General features: G+C 53.0%; 1 protein-coding gene across 1 annotated transcript; it reads left to right on the top strand.

The window, feature by feature from the left end:
- Positions 1–745: 745 nt before the first annotated feature.
- DPEP1 (dipeptidase 1) lies at positions 746–17,764 on the top strand. Its single transcript, XM_084812692.1, has 10 exons — positions 746–864; positions 10,467–10,599; positions 11,131–11,263; positions 12,050–12,200; positions 12,591–12,660; positions 14,041–14,217; positions 16,554–16,638; positions 16,729–16,804; positions 17,215–17,350; positions 17,516–17,764. Exons 1-10 carry the CDS (start codon positions 755–757, stop codon positions 17,681–17,683), a joined length of 1,239 nt encoding a protein of 412 aa, XP_084668818.1. The 5' UTR covers positions 746–754; the 3' UTR covers positions 17,684–17,764.
- Positions 17,765–19,987: the final 2,223 nt, after the last annotated feature.

The following is a 19,987-nucleotide window of genomic DNA, read 5'->3' as shown; positions in this document are numbered from 1 at the left end:
GGAGGAAGTGAGGTCAGCAACCCTAAGGTTATCCGTCTGCCGTGGGAAGGAAGGTCAGCACAGATCAGAGGATAATCTCGGAAGCTTGGAGTTCCTCTCTCTCTCTTCACTTTCCATGCCGACCTTTTCTTCTCTTTTGGAGTTAACCGAGTTGCACGCGCACTCCCAACAGTATCTCTATTTAAATTATAGTTATTATTTCTACATCTGCATTGTTACATATGAACTAGCATATGCAAACATTATGCAAACCGGTGTCCTCTTTCACCCTCTTTTTTTTGGCAATGCGGAAATGGCCCCCCTACTGCTGCAGGCACAGGAGGGGGAGAACCACATTCTGTAGCAGGCAGTGCAACCATGTCAGAGCATCTCCAGAAGGCAGCAAGCTGGATTCCAGGAGCGCTTCTCCACAGGCACACTTGTGCCTCTCACCAAAAAAGCGGTTTCCACACACCCCGCTAAGGCCGAGTCTGAACAGGCGCAGATTGAAGCCAGCTGTTTGCGGTTGTTCCGTGGCTCCTCCTAAGCAGTTATTTATTGACTTTGGAGGGGTATGTTCACCTCTTATATAGCATCTGCGTTGCTGTTTGTGTTCACAGGAATAATCTAAGGAAACAATCGCTCTCCACACCAAAAGGAGGCTCCTTGGAATTCCACTGGGGCTTGTCAGTCCACTGCAGGGAAAGCGTGAGGGTCCTCGAGGAAGCCTCAGCCGAGGAAGCAGAGCCCCCTGGCCAGACCACCACTCTCCAGGATGCCTTTGCTGGCTGCCAGCCTGTTGCTGTCCTGCCTCTCCTGCTGCTCGGCAGAGCCACTTCGGCTGCAGGCAGAGAGAATCATGAACACGACACCTGTGATAGATGGGTAAGGCCTCCGCTTCCTTTCTATGCTTTCCCCCTGCAGTGGAGGGTCAGGAAGAAGCCTGCAGTGCTTCTGGCCGCTAGTAGGTGCTCCCGCCATCATCGCAAGATTTGCCCCTTTGCCACAGGGACCCCCCACAGCATGGACCTGGCTGGGTCACCCTGGGCTCATCCAGGAAGCAGCTGTCCACACGGCCAGCCGGCTTGCTGGGTGTGGGCAGCCAGTGCCATACAGCTGGGCCCATGCAAACAGGGCTGACCCGACTCACATCCGTGCGGCGCCTTTAAGGAGGACCTTGCAGCATTGCAGGGCTGGGTCATACATTGTTCTCAGAGACGGGGGAAAATATATTGCGAGGAAAGCAGAAGAGCCAGATGAACAGGAGTGCCCTGAACAGGGCAGCAGTTTCCAGAAGGGGACATAGGGAGAGCCCTGCTGGATCAGACCCAGGGTCCATCTAGTCCAGCATTCGGTTCCCACAGTGGCCAACCAGCCATCAGCTGGGAACCCACAAGCAGGGCATGAGTGCAACAGCACCCTCCCACCCATGGTCCCCAGCAACTGGTGTACGCAGGCTCACAGCGTCCGGTACTGGGCCATCAGGACTAGTAGCCATTGGTAGCGTTGATCAAACGTTCCCCACCAGGCACTGAGCATTCCCCTGCTGCTCCGGAGGCATGCGCTGATGGCTGCCCAGGCAAGCCCATGCTTAGAGCACATTTGCAGGCAGCCACACCTACATCCCTGTGTAGGAACAGTGTGGATCACTCACATTCCCTTTCTTATCAGGAAAATGCTCATTGAGTTAATCAGTAGTGGGGGTTATTGCCCTGGGTGTCATCCAACCCTTGCACATCTGCCCGGAGCCTCCGGAATGAGGGCTGCAACTCAAGGGGAGATGCTGGCTGGCCTTGGGAGAGGGCCAGGCCCTGACACCTCGCCCACAGTGGTGCGGCTGCGTCATTTCAGACCCTGGACTCGCTGGATAAAAGGAAGAGATGCTCTGCGCATGGGCTGATCTGCATCGTAAACTCCCTTAAATCATTTAGACCATCACGACTACAGCAGGGCCGCATCAAAGGTCGGCTTGGTGGGGCAGCTGCCAGGGCCCACACCCCCGCAGCGGCCCACTGGCAAGAGCCCCGTGGACTCGCTCCTGCTCCTCCCCACTGCAACCTGCTCGTTCACCGGACTCTCGCTCTGGCCCAGCCGCGGGGGTGGGGTGAGGAGGAGCAGCAGACGCCAGGGCCTGCTTGCTCACTGACTCTCTGCCCTGCAGACAAACTGAGAAAGGGGAGAGGAGCAAAAGCAGTGGTGACAATGAAAATAGACTCACCGAGGGAGGGGGGCCACTGAGGGTGCCTTGCCCAAGGGCCCTCAGAAACCTGGAGCCGGCACTGACTATGAGAACAATATGGAGTTTACCAGCCCAGGTGCTGACCTGTTTGCCACTGTCCCCATCATCTGCTGAGCTCTGGGAGGTCATCTGAGGCTCCCCCCCCCATGGCTGCAGGGTTCTGGACGTGGGCCCCAAAGTCCAGTGCTGGCTGCACCATTGCCTATCAGAGCAAGTCCTCATGCAGAAGGAGGAAAGGAGGGTGGTAAAGTCTCAGGGGCCTTCCTTAGTTGCCTTTTCATTTCAGAAATTCTGGCATTGAGGTCAGATTTCTGCTGAGCCTGTTGTTACAGTTTAAAACACAGACCTATTGGCAAAGTGCCTCTGAGGACACAGAGAATGCATTTCCGCTCTTGAAGGAATCCAGCTAGAGTTTTAAGGAAGAAATACTAACAATGCCATATGTATTGAAGCTTGTGCAATCCAGAGTCTGTCTCCAATTCAGCAGTAGTCTTTAAAAAGCCCAGATCAAGGACAACGACAGCAAAGGCACAGCTACCACAGACCACAGGAGCTTCTCCCCGGGAGAGGAGAACGCCATCTGGTTTCACTTGTGGGAAGAACAGCAGGATCCCCTGTTCCTGCCTGAAGGCCAAAACCCAAAGCAGAGAGGTTGGACTGTTCCCTCAGTCATCAGAAAGAGAAGGAGCTCCCTTGAACGGGTGGGGATTTACACAGGGGGCTAAATCGAGTGGAAAGTACATGTCCAACCGTTAGCAAGCTTTAAGACGAGGAAGGCATCCCTGAAGCAGCCAAGGCAACCATGCCAGATGCCAAGAAAGCAGTTAGAGCACTTCAGGTGAAAGTGCTCTAATTATGAGGATGAACACAATACAAAGTGTGTGTGTGTGTGTGTGTGTGTGTGTATTAAAGACAGGTTTGACGAGACTCTGGCCTACTTGTCCCAAAGCATGGCAGAGTTTGGCATTATGACCAAGTGCTAGACCGATAAAAGACAACTTCTACAACTCTGCGGTTAACAACCTTTTAGACTTTGAAAACTGTCTTCCATTCACCTTCCCCACAAGTGAACTCCCTAGTGACTTTTTAGGGTGAGTGCCTTAGGGCGCAGTCCAGTGCATGTTTTGACAGAAAAACGGCCCACAGCTTCTGGCAGGGAGAGGCTGGGCGTTGTTGGCTACTTTTCTGTCTGAACAAGCATAGGATGGTGCCTTTAACTACAGGGAAAGCATGCCTCTTTTCTCTACAGTCAAAAGAGTCTAATGTTTCAGGCGGCTTTTTAAAAAAGAAAGCACCATGCCAAAGCACCCTTTCTGCCAGGGAAGGAGGCAGACAAAAGAATGAAACTCTATGTCATGGGAATTGACTCTGCAAACTGTACTAAAATAAGAGTTGGGCAGAGAAGGAATATAACTGACAAGAGGTTCTCAGCAGAGCCTTCAAGGAATGAGTATGTCTACACAAGGCAGCCCAAAGAGCCATTTCACACATGACACATTAGCAAACCAGAATGACTACCCATGACACACTTTGCCCCCCCCCAAAGTCACATCTGGAAATGTCCTCGAGTCTGGCTGGAACAACCAGTCCTTAAAGCAGCATTCCTAGCCTGATGCCCAGATGTGATAGATGGCTGGGGATGCTGGAACTTCTAGTACAGCACATCTGGAGGGCACCAGGTTGGAGAAGGCTATCTTAAAGGGAAGGGCAGACCCGCTATGTGGGTCTTTTTCTTCTCTGCATGGCAAATCCATCCATTCCTCTGAGCTGCCTGATCCCCAGGCACAGGAAACTAATACTCTTAGATCTTAAATACCTGGAAGAAGTTTGCAGCTGATGCTTAGGCTGTCACTGAGAAATGCTTCTCCATGCCCTGTCTGGTCAAAGTCTTTTGACATGAAATTTCCATAAAAGGTAAAGGTGTCCCCAACCAGTCGTGTCCGACTCTAGGGTGCGGTGCTCATCCCCGTTTCTAAGCCGAAGAGCCAGCGCTGTCCAAAGACGCTTCCGTGGTCATGTGGCCGGCGTGACTGAACACCGAGGTGCACGGAATGCTGCTACCTTTCCCGCCGAGGCGGTACCTATTTATCTACTTGCAATTTCTTGCTTTCGAATAGGCGGTACCTATTTATCTACTTGCAATTTCTTGCTTTCGAACTGCTAGGTTGGCAGAAGCTGGGACTGAAGACGGGAGCGCACTCCGTCACGCGGCACTCGGGTCTCGAACTGCTGACCTGCCGACCTTCCAGTCTGCAGTTCAGCGTCTTAACCACTAAGCCACCGCGGCCCCATATTTCCATGCCTTGTTGCAAAAGTTGGGATCTACATCAAAATGATTCCATATGTCTGGCCCCGCAAAATCTGCATCATCTTTCTCTTGCAAAGAAATACGTCTAATGCCCTGATTACCTAGGGAGGTGGTGGGCTCTCCCAGGGGATTTCTACACCAGCCTAAAATCCTACATTTAAAATGGGGCTTTCTGCTTCCGTTTTAAATGCAGGATCACAACTGATTCCCTTTACACATGCTTCCTTCTCCGTAGATGGCCGTTCCCATAGCATTATGTTTCCATGAAGAGGCATTACACATGCTCCAGGTTCAGCGATGCTTGCTCCTGGGTTCCTGCCCCTTTCCCTCCCTTGCACACTACTGGTGGATGGGGCCTGACACGTGGACAGCCCCCCACACACACCGATCTCCCTGGGCCCCGCCTCCCTCTTCCATGCTTTTGGCCAGTCCCTGCTGCTCAGCTGCTGTGCTGCTCCTCCGCTGTGCCGCCCCCCCCATGCGCTGCCACCCTGCTGCTCTGCTTTGAACAGGCAGGCCGAAAATGGCGAGGAGCCAAAACGGCGCAGAAGCGGGGAGGCCGAGTGCCCATCAGACCTTCGTCGCCACCTTCGGCATGGCCACGCCCCCAACAACTACACTCAGTGCATCATTCACGCCAGGGGAGACATACGCGGGGAGGACATGGCACTCCATTTGCGCATATCTGGAAAAATACCCCACTTTTTTCATTTGAGGAAAACATGGGATAGGTGGGAGGAAACAGTGGAATAATGACTAGACAACCACGATGTCATGTAACGGACCTGCACAATTCAGTGAGTGAGCAACCATGAATGCACAATAAACTTGAGGTGTAGAGATTCCCCCACACTGGAGGAATTCAAGATGGAGCTGGACAGCTGCTTATCAGGGATGCTTTGACTTGGTTTCCTGCACTGAGCAGGGGGTTGGACTCGATGGTCTTGTAGGCCCCTTCCAGCCCTACTGTTCTATGATTCTGTGATTAATTTGGGAAAAGCTTTGCTACTGTAACTTTAGCAAATGCTTTGAAGGACAGGTGGGGGCGGTGGCCAGGCCATTCATGGCCATGTTGAGCCTCTGCCTCTTACCCTCTCTTTGCTATGGGCTTTTCACAAAAGAACTTACAATTCACAGCTCAGCTGCTCACAACAGTCATAGAATCATAGAATAGTAGGGTTGGAAGGGGCCTACAAGGCCATCGAGTCCAACCCCCTGCTCAATGCAGGAATCCAAGTCAGAGTATCCCTGACAGATGACTGTCCATCCTCGTCTTGAATGCGTCCAGCATGGGAGAGCCCACCACCTCCCTAGGTAATGGGTTCCATTGTCGTATTGCTCTAACAGTCAGGAAGTTTTTCCTGATGTTCAGCCAGAATCTGGCTTCCTGCAACTTGAGCCCATTATTCCGTGTCCTGCACTCTGAGATGATCAAGGAGAGATCCTGGCCTTCCTCTCAGTGACAACCTTTCAAATACTTGAAGAGTGCTATCATCTCTCCCCTCAGTCTTCTCTTCTCAAGACTAAACATGCCCAGTTCTTTCAGTCTCTCTTCATAGGGCTTTGTTTCCAGTCCCCTGATCATCTTTGTTGCCCTCCTCTGAATCCTCTCCAGTTTGTCTGCATCCTTCTTAAAGTGTGGTGCCCAGAACTGGACACAGTACTCCAGATGAGGCCTAACCAGTGCTGAGTAGAGGGGAACTAGTACTTCCCGGGATTTGGAAGCTATGCTTCTATGAATGCAGCCCAAAAGAGCATTTGCTTTTTGCAGCAACATCACATTGTTGGCTCATATTCAGCTTGTGATCGACAACAATTCCAAGATCCTTCTCGCTTGTCGTGTTGTTGAGCCACGTATCCCCCATCTTGTAACTGTGCATTTGGTTTCTTTTTCCTAGGTGCAGAACTTGGCATTTATCCCTATTAAAGGTCATTCTTTTGTTTTCTGCCCAGCGCTCCAGTCTATCCAGATCACTTTGAATTTTGTTTCTGTCTTCCAAGGTATTAGCTATTCCGCCCAATTTTGTGTCATCTGCAAATTTGATCAGCATTCCCTGCACTTTGTCCTCCAAATCATTAATAACAATGTTGAAGAGCACTGGGCCCAGGACTGAGCCCTTTGGTACCCAACTCATTACTTCTCCCCAGTTTGAGAAGGTCCCATTGATAAGCACTCTTTGAATCCGATTCTGTAGCTAACTGTGGATCCACCGGATCATTGTTTCATCTAGCCCACTTTGAGCTAGTTTACTCACCAGGATATCATGGGGCACCTTGTCGAAAGCTTTGCTGAAGTCGAGGTATATGATGTCTACAGCATTCCCACGGTCCACAAGGGAGGTTACTTGATCAAAAAATTAGATCAGATTCGTCTGGCAGGACTTGTTTTTGACAAATTCAGTCATAGCTGCATTCTCTTAAAAAGTGATGGATGCAAAGAAAGGGGCAGGTTTTAAAAACTACCTCAGTTACCCTTTTAATCACTTTCTTTCTCAAGAGAAGTCACCTTCCAGCCCAGCTCTATAGCACAGGCAAGCAAATCCATGGGCTTCTAGAACCCACAAAGTGCATGGCTGGTTGCCGAGTCTCTTGCCAAGCTTCTTGTCAGGATGTGACATCTCCAGGGAGAGGTCCTTAATCCTGGGCCCCATCTACATGAGCCTTTTACTTTGGGACGGCTGCGAGTTGAGGTTCCGTCAGGGCATATGACACAGTTGCCACTTTGCAGCCATCCGTGGTTTTCTCCCAGAAAATGCGGATTTCCAAGGAGGTGTTTTGCTGCTATGTTTGTAGTTTGCTGTGGGTTTCCCGCAGTTGCAAGCTGTCTGTCCCTTCCCCGACCTGACTTTGCATCTTGTGGTGGGCGTGTTGCAGGCTTACGTAGTGCTTGTGTCGCTCTGTGATGCCCCTTTACTCCCCCCGTCCCTTCGCATCTGCACAGTTACAGAGGCACAGAGAGGTGTTTTCATTTATTAATCACACTTTCGCACATTTTTGCAGCTTCGTATCTTCACAGTGGTTGTTTTGGACTCAGTGCCCAAGGGCTGGGGGGAGGGTGTCCTTGGGGGAGGATCAACTTCACTCTGGCCACCATTTCGGGGCGATGGCTAGGCACGTACCACTCATGTGAACCATTGCAAGAGTCTCAGGCTGGGGAACTGACAAACAGATGACGTGGAAATGAACACCCACTTTTTACCTAAGGAGGGACGGAAAGACACAACAGAACCCCTAAAATACAAAACAGACACTGCAGTGTCTCACCCCCATGGTCACCGGCCTGCACAGCTGCGCATTAAAGTATAATGGCAAAAAAAAGGGGCACAGTGGAGTCTGTTAGGGGAGCGTGCAGTAAATCGCGAGTGTGTAAATCATATCCCTTATGAATATACAGTGGAGGTGAGGAATAGATTTCAGGGATTAGACCTGATAGACAGAGTGCCTGAGGAACTCAAACAAATCCATCCCAAACAAAAAGAAATGCAAGAAAGCAAAATGGCTGTCTGATGAGGCTTTACAAGTAGCTGAGGAAAGAAGGGAAGCAAAAAGCAAGGGAGAAAGGGGAAGATATAGCCAACTGAATGCAGAGTTCCAGAGAATAGCAAGGAGAGACAAGAGGGCCTTCTTAAATGAACAATGCAAAGAAATCGAGGAAAACAACAGAATGGGAAAGACTAGAGATCTCTTCAAGAAAATTGAACCTAATTCGAAGCTGCAATGCTGTGCAGTTGCAATGGGGTGGGGGTGAAAGTGGTGCCATGTAAATGGGGCCGTAGCTAATGTGGGAGCTCTAACACAGGGGTAGGCAACCTAGTGCCCTCCAGAGGTTTGGGACTGCAACTCCTGTCACCCCCAGCCAGCATGGCAGATGGTAGGGGATTAGGAAAGTTGTAGTCCAAAACCCCTGGAGGGCACCAGCTTGTCTACCCCTGTTCTCCAAAGACTGAAGTGGTTTTGTGTAACTAATATAACAGATTAATGGGTGGGAGTCTGGGAGTTAAGGGCATGTCTGCTTGTTTCTTTTTTTAGTTTAGTTTGGTACTCTATTACAGATTTTTTTTTAAAGCTTACATTGGCCTTTCCTCTACCAGCGTTTGTTAGGTTTTTGTTTATTAAAATTGCAAATGATCTCTGACTTCATTCAATATTTCAAAAAGGCACCTATTTTGAGGTTTTGCTAATCTGTAGATTCATTTCAATTAAATCCATTAATTTAATTGCTTAGTTAGGGGGAAGATGATTAATCAACTAAACATCGTTCAGTTTCCCTGAATAAACATGGTTGTCATATGGAGCTTACAATAAAAGGGACCGGATCTCTTTATGCTTCTGGGTGTTGCCGTATACTCTTTGGTTCTGTGAATCCACAAGACAGACAAGTATACCTGCCTCACCCATGGCCTCCACGAGAAAAAAAAAAAAGCACACGGCTTTATTCGGAAGGTTATATTGCAGAGAAAGGCAATGCACAGCCACCCAAGCATATATCCTGGTTTTAAGTACCTGCTTTCAGATCACCTATTCAAGAGCCTTTCTACATGAGGCATTTATCACATTTATCATGCACTTGTGATTCCTCACTTAGGATAGTTTGCAGGTCCTTTACACGATGTCATCAGTTGCAGGTCCTTTACACGATGTCATCCAGGGCCAATCCCATGCGTTGCAACCATTTTAGCGAGGTTTTTCTCATGAGGAAAGTCTGATATTATTTGTGAATGGCAAGATAAAGCTTAGGGATGTCTGGCGCGAGGAAATCTAGCCCTCTTGGGGCTCAACAGATTTTCCCCGAGCCTCTGGCTTGGCTTGCTTCAGCAAGCCGAGCTGCGGACTCCCTGCCAGAACTTGGGGGCACTGTGCACGAATGGCTGCTTCTCCCCTTCCCGGGAGGGGGAGAAGCTGCCATTTGCGCATGGCATGGCAGGCACTCCTGCCATTGCCGCCATGTGCAAACCCTTTGCACTCTCTTTGCCAACACCGGCAAGGTGAGCGCGAGGGGCTTGCACATGGTGGCGGCGGTGAGCAGTGGCAGGAGTCCCTGCTGCCGCCACCATGCAAAATGGCTGCTTCTCCCCCTCCCGGGTCCTGGGAGGGGGAGAAGCAACCACTTGCACACAACAGCAGTGTCACTGTGCGCGAGTCTCTGCTTCTCCTCCTGGGCCATGCGGCAGAGCAAAGGTGGAAAATCTGCCAGCTGGCCCAACTCAGTGCAGGCTGAGCCAGGCCAGCTGGTGGATGTCTGACCTGAGGCCAGGGGGTTGAGCCAGTGAAAACTCGCCAAGCTCCACCCCCCAAATGGACTCCTTGGGCATCCCTAAACCTAATGTAATTCTGCTATACCACAGTGGCACGTAGTGCTCGTGTAATGGAACATACGGAAAGGAAGAGAAAGGAAACCCCTGGAAAAAAACATGCATGAAGGTGCGGATCTTAATCCTGCAAAGCATCTGGAAAGAGAAGCCTCAGTAAAGTGGCAGGTTAAAAGCCTCATGTAGAAAAGCCCAAAATCACACACCTGAGCTTGCAGGAAACAAAACAATCAGCTCAGAGAGAACAAAGTTTAGCTGATATTTTCAATTGCTCACCATCCTCCTGAGCAATAAATATTTGTTCATGGGCCTTTAATAGTGAATGTATGTGGCAAAGGCATAGAAACCCAGATTCACACCCTGCAACCACTGCAGGAGCCTTCCCCTACCTGGTGCCCTCCAGATGTGTTAGACTGCAACTCCCATCATTCCCAGCCAGCATGGCCATGCTAGGAGTTGCTGCCCAACACCGTTGGAGGACACCTGGCTGCCGAAGGCCATGCCACAGCCACCCTTCTGTTAGGCATCAGGCATGAGATTCTGCTGGAAGAAGCAGGACCCCCCCCCCCGCCTGTCCAGTGGGAGGCATCATGCCCCACACTCATGGGGTCTTATTCCTCTCTGGTTCTAGGCACAATGACTTACCCTGGCAGGTGCTGAAAAAATTCAACAACCAGCTCTCCCTGGGCTTGGCCAACCTTACTGAGCTGCAAGGAACCCACACCAACATCCAGAAGCTGCACCTTGGACGCGTGGGAGCGCAGGTAGGGGAGCCAGGGGGAGGGGCAGCCGCCGATGTGCACAGAAACACCCAAAATAGGTGCTGCATTTCACGCTGCTTTTGAACCATTTGGTAATTTGGATGCTTTGCAAGCTTCCAAAGCCTACAGGTTCTTTATCAGACAAAGGTTTCCAAGAAAAAAGAAAAGCAACAAACAGTAAATGAAGATGTTGTTATATGTTCAGGGTGTTTTCCAACTCCCAGCTGCAAGGCCCTATCTGTGGCAGGACCAAGCTTCACCGTATGCCCACTCCCTTCCTGCAGGTATCACACCACTCTTCCTGTCCCTAAGCTCAGTGTGAAATTGTTGCTGGCCAAAGCGATTGCCTAGTTTGCCAGCACTTTACAGACTGGTTCTCCTCACCATCCACCCGAGTGGTAGAACGTTTGCTGATGTTCCATTACATCCCTGCAGCTCACCCCATCACTGTGGAGCTCACACACAGGCAGCACAGAGGCGGCCATTTTCACAGTACTGGAAACCTTCCTTCTGCTTTCCTCTCTCCTTGCTCAGTTCTGGGCAGCCTATGTGCCCTGCGACACACAGGACAAAGACGCCGTGAAGCGAACCTTGGAACAGATAGATGTCATCCATCGGATGTGCCACCAATACCCAAAAGTCTTTGAATGTGTCACTGACAGCACAGGTAAGGGAGAGAGGGAGAGACAGCTGCTCCCTGGATGGGGATGAGTAGCCCAGGCAGTGCACTTTGAGGACAGGAGCCCATCCATTCAACTTGAGCTGCAACCATTTAGAAGAGGGCTCTAGCTTTGCCAAAGGGAGAAGGCTCTGGGCCAAGACAACCCTGGCTCCCCTACTGCTCCCTGCAGTGGCAGATAGGATGCTGCACTAAGTTCAGTGCAGGCTGCCTTTCAGGGGCGTGGGTGGGTTCAACAGGTACAGCTTATAAGAAGAGCCCTGCTGGATTAGACCGAAGGCTGAGCTAGTCCAGCAGCCTGGTGGCTAACATAGCCAACCAGGGGCCTCTGGGAAGCCCACAAGCACGACAGGAGCACCGGAGACCCTCCCGCTGCTCTTTCCCAGCAACTGGCCTCCAGAGGCCTCCTAGAGGTAGCACGGCCTTCCCCTCCAGATGTGTTGGACTGCAACTCCCATTATTCCCAGACAGCATAGCTTATCGCTGAGGTAGTCTATAGCTAGTGTGACCAGTCGCCACTGACAGACTTATCCGCCAAGATCTTGTCTCCTCCCCCTTTAAAGTCCCGCTTGTGTTGTCATGGTGAGAGAAGCAGCCCTGCCGGAATTCTCCCTCTTGCTTGGTCTCTGTTGCATCCCACGCTGGGTGAGCAGGGGGCCTTGGTGAGAAGAGATGGATTCACAGATCCGAGTGCCTCCATCTCCCATGACTGTCCTGCCCCCGCCACTGACCAAGCTTAATCCTAGAAGCCCACTGGCAATGTCTCCCTTGTAGGTGTCAGGAATGCCTTCCGCAGCCGCCGGGTGGCCAGTCTGATCGGTGTGGAGGGCGGCCACTCCATCGACAGCAGCCTGGCTGTGCTGCGCACTTTCTACCAGCTGGGGGTGCGCTACATGACCCTCACCCACAACTGCAACACACCCTGGTAAGGCTCAGAGGGCTTGACTCATGCTCAGTCTCACCAGTTTAGCCCCAGCAGCTGTGTTCAGCCCCAGTGCATTAAGCAAGTGCCTCTGAGCATGTGCAGACCACAGCGCCCTTGGTACCGATTAAACATCCAAAATGTCTGCAAGTTTAGAGGCCCAGCTCACCTTGCTTCATCTGGATCCATCACGCCTTTAGGGCGAGGGAAGGGGAGCATCTGCCGCTCCTTATGGGAGGAGAGATATCTGGAGTACAATGTTAGGGCAGAGGGAACCAAGGGGTTCGGAGTGCCATCAAGAAATGCCAGTAAAACCCCTTCCCCTTGCACTTGGGAAACGTACGGGCCTCCTGCTCCCTGGCCCACCTCACCTGACGTACCTTCACTCCGCAGGGCTGATAACTGGCTGGTGGATACACAAGAAGAGCAGCCCGTGCACAACGGCCTGTCTGAATTTGGGAAGGTGAGTAGAGCCTCGGCAGGGGGATCAGAGGAGGGGAGAGAATCTTACACTCCTGTTAAAGGAGGTCTTTTGTGTTTGAAGCACAGAGAAAGATGCACCATTGGCACGATGCAGGACAGATTCACAAGACCCTTGGAGCGCAGCAGGGCCGGCCCTAGGATAACAGTGCCCTGGGCGAGGAGTGCCTTTGGTTGCCCCCCCGCCCTGCCAGTTCTGCAGGGCCACCTGGTGGCCCTGATTTATGGGACCTGGGGCAGGTGTGATGTCCACTGAGAATGACTTTGCTCAAAACCTTGATCACTCAGCCACTGCGCTTCCGCTTGCGCAAGCCAAAGTTCAGGAAGCCACGTCCTGAGCAGTGGCTGCGCGCTACTCAACACAGCAGAACTATCACAGGTTTTGCTCATTATGTTCTTTCATTTGTAGCAGCTCCCATCTTTTGGTAAGCATTCTTTATTTTAGAATATGCATTATTTTTATCTTTAAAAATAATAAAGAAAAGTTATAAATAAAAATGGTATCCAGCTGACCTCTTACAGGTTATGGCTTAATTTTATTATTCTTTATATAGGGCTTATAGTGTTTGCAGTGCTACGTGCTCAGTAGAGTAAAGCTGTGTTCCACTGATTTTTACCTAGAGCAAATGACATCAAAGTGGAAATTGAAAAAGAAACATACGTTAAAGCTAAGTGAAGAAAGATCATTTTTGTAGTTAGTACCCAAGCAACCTGTAGAACCTTGAAAGAAAAGCTACAGACACTTGCGCTTTGCTACGCTAGCTCACTGCAGACAGTGCATTCGAAAATGCAGCCACTGAGCTCCGCTTGGCGCCCCCTCACCTCGGCTTGGTGCTCCCCTTAGCTCAGCATCCCAACCACACCTAAGGCCGGCCCTAAAGCTCAGGCTCAAACCTGGGTGTCGTCTGAGCATCCACCATGATTTAGCAAACCTCTGACAGCTGGATTAACGAGTCCAGCCTCCCCCAACCTGGTGCTCTCCAGATGTGTTGGACGGCGGCTAGGGGTGCTATGAGTTGCATTCCAACACATCTGGAGGTTCCAGATTGGGGAACACTAAACTAGGTACAAGAAAGAACAGGGACTTGCTATGATGGATTTATTGTAAGCAATTATCAATAAAAGATGGGGAAAGATGCTGAAGTGCTTGGATACAATCCTGTGCACGCTTTCCTGGGAGTAAGTCCCCTTGAACTCAATGGGGCTTACTTCTGAGAAGACATATACAGGATTGCTTGAGGGTGTTTGTCCTGACACGGTTACTTGGCAACTCCCCTACTATAAAAATTGGAGGCAAAAGCAAAGTGAGGAGCCCGTCCACCTCCTACGTGCCCAAACCGCCTCCCATTTTTCTGCCCCACAGCGTGTGGTCAAGGAGATGAATCGCCTGGGCATGCTGGTAGACCTGTCCCACGTGTCTGTGGATACGATGAAGGATGCATTGAGTCTCTCGAAAGCCCCAGTGATATTCAGCCACTCCTCCGCCTATGCAATTTGTGCGCACCGGCGCAATGTGCCAGACGATGTGCTCCTCCAAGTGGTAAGCAAGACTGTGGCAGGCACATGCTTGTGCTCATACCAGGGACCATCTGAAAGTGTGGCCGCAGCTGAGGAGGGGCAGAGGGCAGCAACTGGAATGCCACGGCTGTTGTCTTCTAGAGCTGCCGCTGCTCTGGCCACTGTCCAGCTAGCCCAGCCCCTCCCTTCACTTCCTCAGCGTAGTCAGCTAGCCTTCCCCAGATAGCTGCCCTCCAGTTATGTCCAGCTACAACTCCCATCAGCCCTCAGCCAGCACAGAATTAAGAATAAGATTGCCAATATCATACTGCCCTTATACAAATCTGTGGCGTAACCACACTTAGAATTCTGTGTACGGTTCTGGTTGCGGGACCTGAAAGAAGGACATTGTAGAGCTGGAAAAGTACAGAGAAGGGCAACCAAGGGCGCAATCCTATCGGGATAGGCAGCTGCCTCCGAACTTGGAGGTGACTGCCTATCCAGGGCAGGGCAGGAGCCGTGTGGAGGGGATCTGTATTTGCTGCTAGACAGCCAATTTCGGGGGGGGGGGGATGCCGGATGACGCACAGCAAGTGTTGGAAAGGCATGTCTGCCCACTGTGCCCCGCCCCCAGGAACACCCCATTTTCACTGCTCCGTGCTCTTCTTACAAGCGCCAAACACGGGCCGATCTCCGCTGTCTATGAGGCAGTGCTGGAGGGGGTGGAGGTCGGTTCTCTGGGAACCGACCACAAGAGCACGGGCTCCGAGGTCAGTTCCCAGGAACTAACCTATCCTATGGCCATCTAGCCACTGAGGCCATAGGATTGCACCCTAAAATGATCAAGGGGCTGGAGCATCTCCCCTATGAAGGAAGGCTACAAGAGCTGGGATTGTTTAGCTTGGGAAAAAGGAGGGTAAGGGGAGATATCCCAGAGGTGTACAAAATTATGCACAGTGTGGAGAAAGTGGAGAGGGAGACATTTTTCTCCCTCTCTCATAACACAAGAACCCAGTGGGGTCATCCCATGAAGCTGATCAGTGGGGGATTTGGGACAGATAAATGGAGGGAGTTCTTCACACAGTGCATAGTCAAACTATGGAATTCACTTCCACAAGTTGTAGTAACGGCCACCCAATTCAATGGCTTTAAAAGGAGATTAGACAAATTACTGGAGGAAAAGACTCTGGATGGCTACTAGGTTTGATGGCTATGTGCTACCTCCAGTACCACAGGCAGTGAGCTTATGTGCACCAGTTGCTGGGGAACATGGGTGGGAGGGTGCTGTTGCGCTCATGCCCTGCTTGAGCATTCCCGGCCGACAGCTGGTTGGCCATGGTGAGAACTGAATGCTAGACTAGATGGACCCATGGTCTGACCCAGCAGGGCTCTTCTGTTCTTATGTAGTCCAACACAACTTGAATACACCAGACTCTTAACTCTTAATTTTCTTGTGCAACTGAAACATCCCCCCACCCACACAGTGTACTAAAAGACAGTAGGCAAGCCACCCTGATGGCCCACTCAGTCCGTTTCACCAAGCTAGGCTTCACCGAGGCCCTGGTTCCTGCCTGGGAAGCCCAGTTTCCCCAACCCTAACCCTAACTTGAGTTTTAATTCTAATTTTCTTGTGCAACTGAAACATCCCCCCATCCACACGGTGTACTGAAAGACAGTAGGCAAGCCATCCTGATGGCTCAGTCTGTTCACCAAGCTAGGCTTCACCGAGGCCCTGGTTCATAGGAACATAGAATAGCAGGGTTGGAAGGGGCCTACAAGGCCATTGACTCCAACCCCCTGCTCAATGCAGGAATCCAAGCCACAGCATCCCTGACAGATGGCTGTCCAGCCTCGTCTTAAATGCCTCCAGCATGGGAGAGCCCACCGTCTCCCTAGGTAACTGCCTGGGAAGCCCAGTCTCCCCAACCCTAACCCTAACTTGAGTCTTAACCAAGCTGTGAAAGCTGTAGTGATCAATTTTGCATTTGCAAACATGCAAATTAATACCTCGTTTGTTTACAAGATTTGCATCCCACTTCACAATCACAAATGATTCTGAAAGCAGACTGTTCATAATCAGTTAGCCTACTCAAACAAGCCGGTTCTTTCCTCCTGGAGCTATTGATGATGAAGATGGATCAATTTAGGCTGCTAACGATAAGCTTTTGATTTTCACCAAATTCCTCCTCAGCATAACTTTCCCCCAGCTGCAGGGCTCAGCTCACCAAACTCTGGGGTCAAGATTAGGAAAGGGAGCTGGGCCTAGAGCAGAGTGACGGGGACTGTTCCTTCTGAGCAATGGGTAAAGGAGCAATGAGTACCAGCTCCTTTACGCCCCCCTCCTTGCCCTGAAATTGCGCCCCCCGCCTCTTTCCGCAGAAGGAGACCCGCAGCCTAGTGATGGTGAACTTCTACAGTGACTACGTCTCCTGCAGCCCCAGAGCCAACCTTTCTCAGGTAGCAGGTGAGCCAGGCAGGGTAGGGGGCCGGTGCGGAGGCAGGGAATGACGGATGATCGCAGGGGCTTGCTCACCTCCCCCCTTCTTGCCCACAGACCACATGGACTACATAAAGCGTCTGGCTGGGCCGAAGGCTGTTGGCTTTGGGGGAGACTACGACGGTGTGCCCAGGTATCTGCAGCAGGCACGACGAGGGCAGGAGACACCCACGTCTCATGCCCGGGACTAATGCTCCTGCTGGGAGCTCGTAGGTGGCTGCCTCGGCCAGCGCTGGGCGCAGTGAGACCTGGCCGGGCGGCGGGGGGGGTTACCGCAGAGCAGAGGCTGCAAGAGCTGCGTGTTCCTCACGCGCCTGTGCCCCGGAGAGTCGCCAGAAATGCCGAGGGGCTTCCAAAGGCGTGCGGGGGGCGCTCCTGACCGGCCCTCCCAGGTGCAGCACCGCCTTGCGAGGGGGAGGGGAGGGGAGGGGAGGGGAGGGGGCGGCAGCGCTCCCCCCCCCCGCACAGGGCTAACGGGGCTCCCCGGGGAAACCCTGGCACTCATTCCCCGCGCTTGTCTCGGCGCCCTCCGGCTCCCCGCAGAGTACCGCTGGGCCTGGAGGACGTCTCCAAGTACCCAGGCTTGGTCGCAGAGCTGCTGAGGAGGAAGTGGGCGGAGGACGAAGTGAGGGGCGCCCTGGCCGAGAACCTGCTGCGCGTCCTCCGGGCCGTGGAGCAGGTGAGCCCCCGCGCCAGAGGGGGCCCGGCTGCAGGGGCCGGCGGGGAGAGGCCGCGCGCGTGCCCTCGCCCCGCGCTGCCGCTCCAAGCGCCCCGGGGCGGCCGCGCCGCTGGGGCTGCCCCGCGGCCCTGCCCGAGATCAGGGCCGGCCCTTCTCCTCCCCTAGGTGCGGGACCGGATGGCCGAGGACGCTCCCGACGACACGCCCATCGCCCTCCAGGCCCTGCGGGAGGCCTGTCGAACCCGCCACGGCTACCCCGACGGCGGGGGCCAGCCCAGGCCGCTGCCCGCGGCGCTCGCGCTCGCGCTCCTCCTCCTCGGGCTGCTGCTGTGAGGCAGCGGCGCCGCCGGGCGGGCCGGGCCGGGCCGGGCCGGGCCCGGCCCTGGGCAGCCTGCTGGGCAGCCGGGGGCGCGAGGCGCGCCGCCCGCCACGAGCATCGCGGCGGCCGGGCCGTTCCGAAGCCCCGCGGCTCCGCTGTCGACGGAGGCGTCTCCAGCGGTCTCGCGCCCGCCCAAGCGGCCCTCATGAAACGAAGCATCAGCCCGGCTTCCCCCCCGCCCTCCTCCGCCCCATTGCGCCGCTCGCCCGCCCCTGGTCCTGCCGCTGTACTTCTCAGTGGGAAACCGGGCCAAGCGTTGCGTACCTTCACCGCGCCCACGCGCCGCGTGCTGCAGGTAGGAGGCTAGTCCCAGTGCACAGAGGACCGCGCCCTCTCTCCGCGGAGTTGCCCTCCTAGGGGCATCAGAAGCTGCCTTATGCTGAGCCAGACCCCCTTGGCCCATCTCGCCTCGTATTGTTAATCCTGGCTGGAGGCAACGGCCCTCCCTCCTGCCAGGGTTGCAGGCGGGAGCTCTTCCATCCCTACCTGGAGATGCTGCCGGGGGCCGAACCTGGGACCTTCCGCATGCAAACCGGGGGCTCCACCACTGAGCCACTGCCAGTCCCCTCGTAACCCCAACGCTGCCACAGGAGGTGCCCTGGCCTACCGCTGGGTTAGAGGGCCCTGTCTGAAATCTCCTGCAGGAGCACTTGAGACAAGCTCGGCGAGGGCCTGGCCGTCCGGCATGAGAGCGCTCCACTAACTCAAGGGCGCAGGCCCACACTCAAGGAAGGGGGCAATTTCTCCCCCCGCAAAGGCGCAGTCTAGCTCCCTGGGTCTTAAGGGCTGGCACCTTGTCTAGCAAGCAGCAGGAGGGCCACATCGATCTCCTCCTTGCGCTTAGGTGTAGGGCTCATTGCCCGGGCACAGATGGCCCTCAAGTACCATCCAGGCAGCTGTTGCCTTCCTGTTTCACAGCCTTCATCCAAGTGCTCCTCATTAGCCAATTAATTAGCTAATCAACCAGCTCATTAGCAGCTTCCGCTGGCATTTCAAAAACAGCCTGTCTCTGATGCGGAGGCGGTAGTGGGCACCTGCACAAGCAGACCTGGGGAGGGATTCATTGCCTGGTTGCGTCTGCTAGCCGGCTGCAGCACAGAGGCTCTGCGTGGGAGGATCAGCACAGGGTGGAAGGTGCAACCCACTTTCCCTCTGTAGCACCCCCTGCTCAGCCCTGCATGGTTCCCCACAGAGAGGAGACAAGCTAGGCAGGTCTCCCTCCCACACTCACCCAGGCCTGTCTTGCTGCCAGAGATCTCAGGATTCCTCAAGAGAAATGAGGTGCATCTCTCTACATTTAAGGCAGGGAAACCAACAGGGGCCTCAGTGTGAGCTGCAACCCACCGCTTGAGTTTTTTATTATATTTAGCAGTATATAAATATCACTAGTATGTAAATAAACCTGCTGTACAAGCGGATGAATGCACCTGTTGCTATGTATGTAATTCCTCTGGAGATCTCTCCATCCATGCTCCTGCATTCCTGCCCTCAGCTGTGCTATGAACAGGCATGTGGGCCTCCTTTTATCTGTGGCCTAGCTGATGCGGAAGTAAGGTTAGGAGAATGCCTCAACAGCTGCTCCCGTGCCTTACATAGAGAACACCTTCCTCCATGTACACATCCTGGAACAAGCCAACTCTGTCTTCAACAAGCCCTGCAGACATTCCACACAACTGTGTGGATGAGCCAGGGACTTGTTTTACTAGAGGACCCCCCAGGAGAACATGGAAGGAGCCGATTAAGCAAAAGCCACACAGGCAATGCTTCTGACACGTTTCTGCAGGTGCACTGGGAGGGAAGGGGGGGGAAGGACAAAGAAAGAAAAAGTGTGTTTGACAAAGGTGAGGGAGAGAAAGCAGGTGGGAGTGTGTGGGAGACCCTAAAGCACTGCCCCCAAAAACATGGAAGAAAGGAATCCTCTGTGCCCAAAGCCAAAAGGGTATGCAGCACCATGAGCAAGGTAACCATTGTCTCAATTAACTTATTTCCAGCTTCTTGGTGCCAAAAGACCGCAGGGTGATCAATTGCTTCATCTTACACACACACACACCCCTACCTTAAAACACCAAAGTTCAAGGAAAAGGCACAAGCAACTTGAAAGCTCACTTTCAGCACTTTAAAACACTGCCTGGCCATCATCTTGCTTGCTGTAGATGTTGAGCTCTGTGGGCACAGGATCCAGCAGAAGCAGACATAGTCGAGGGTGTTACAGCCCCACATAGATCCAGACCACATGGCTCTGTCTGATCACATGCTCA

Source organism: Heloderma suspectum, chromosome 8 (assembly GCF_057233095.1).
Source record: "Heloderma suspectum isolate Gila_16-S chromosome 8, 16-S_ref, whole genome shotgun sequence".
Classification (NCBI taxonomy): domain Eukaryota; kingdom Metazoa; phylum Chordata; class Lepidosauria; order Squamata; family Helodermatidae; genus Heloderma; species Heloderma suspectum.
Note: the sequence above shows the minus strand (reverse complement) of the source record. Positions and strands in the feature narration are given on the sequence as shown.

What these genes read in the sequence shown, in the direction of transcription:
- DPEP1 (XM_084812692.1), top strand. Translation starts at nt 755, where the DNA reads ATGCCTTTGCTGGCTGCCAGCCTGTTGCTGTCCTGCCTCTCCTGCTGC. An exon ending in ATGTGTCACTGACAGCACAG is followed by an intron (nt 11,264 to 12,049) that starts GTAAGGGAGAGA and finishes TCTCCCTTGTAG; the next exon opens with GTGTCAGGAATGCCTTCCGC. An exon ending in ACGATGTGCTCCTCCAAGTG is followed by an intron (nt 14,218 to 16,553) that starts GTAAGCAAGACT and finishes CTCTTTCCGCAG; the next exon opens with AAGGAGACCCGCAGCCTAGT.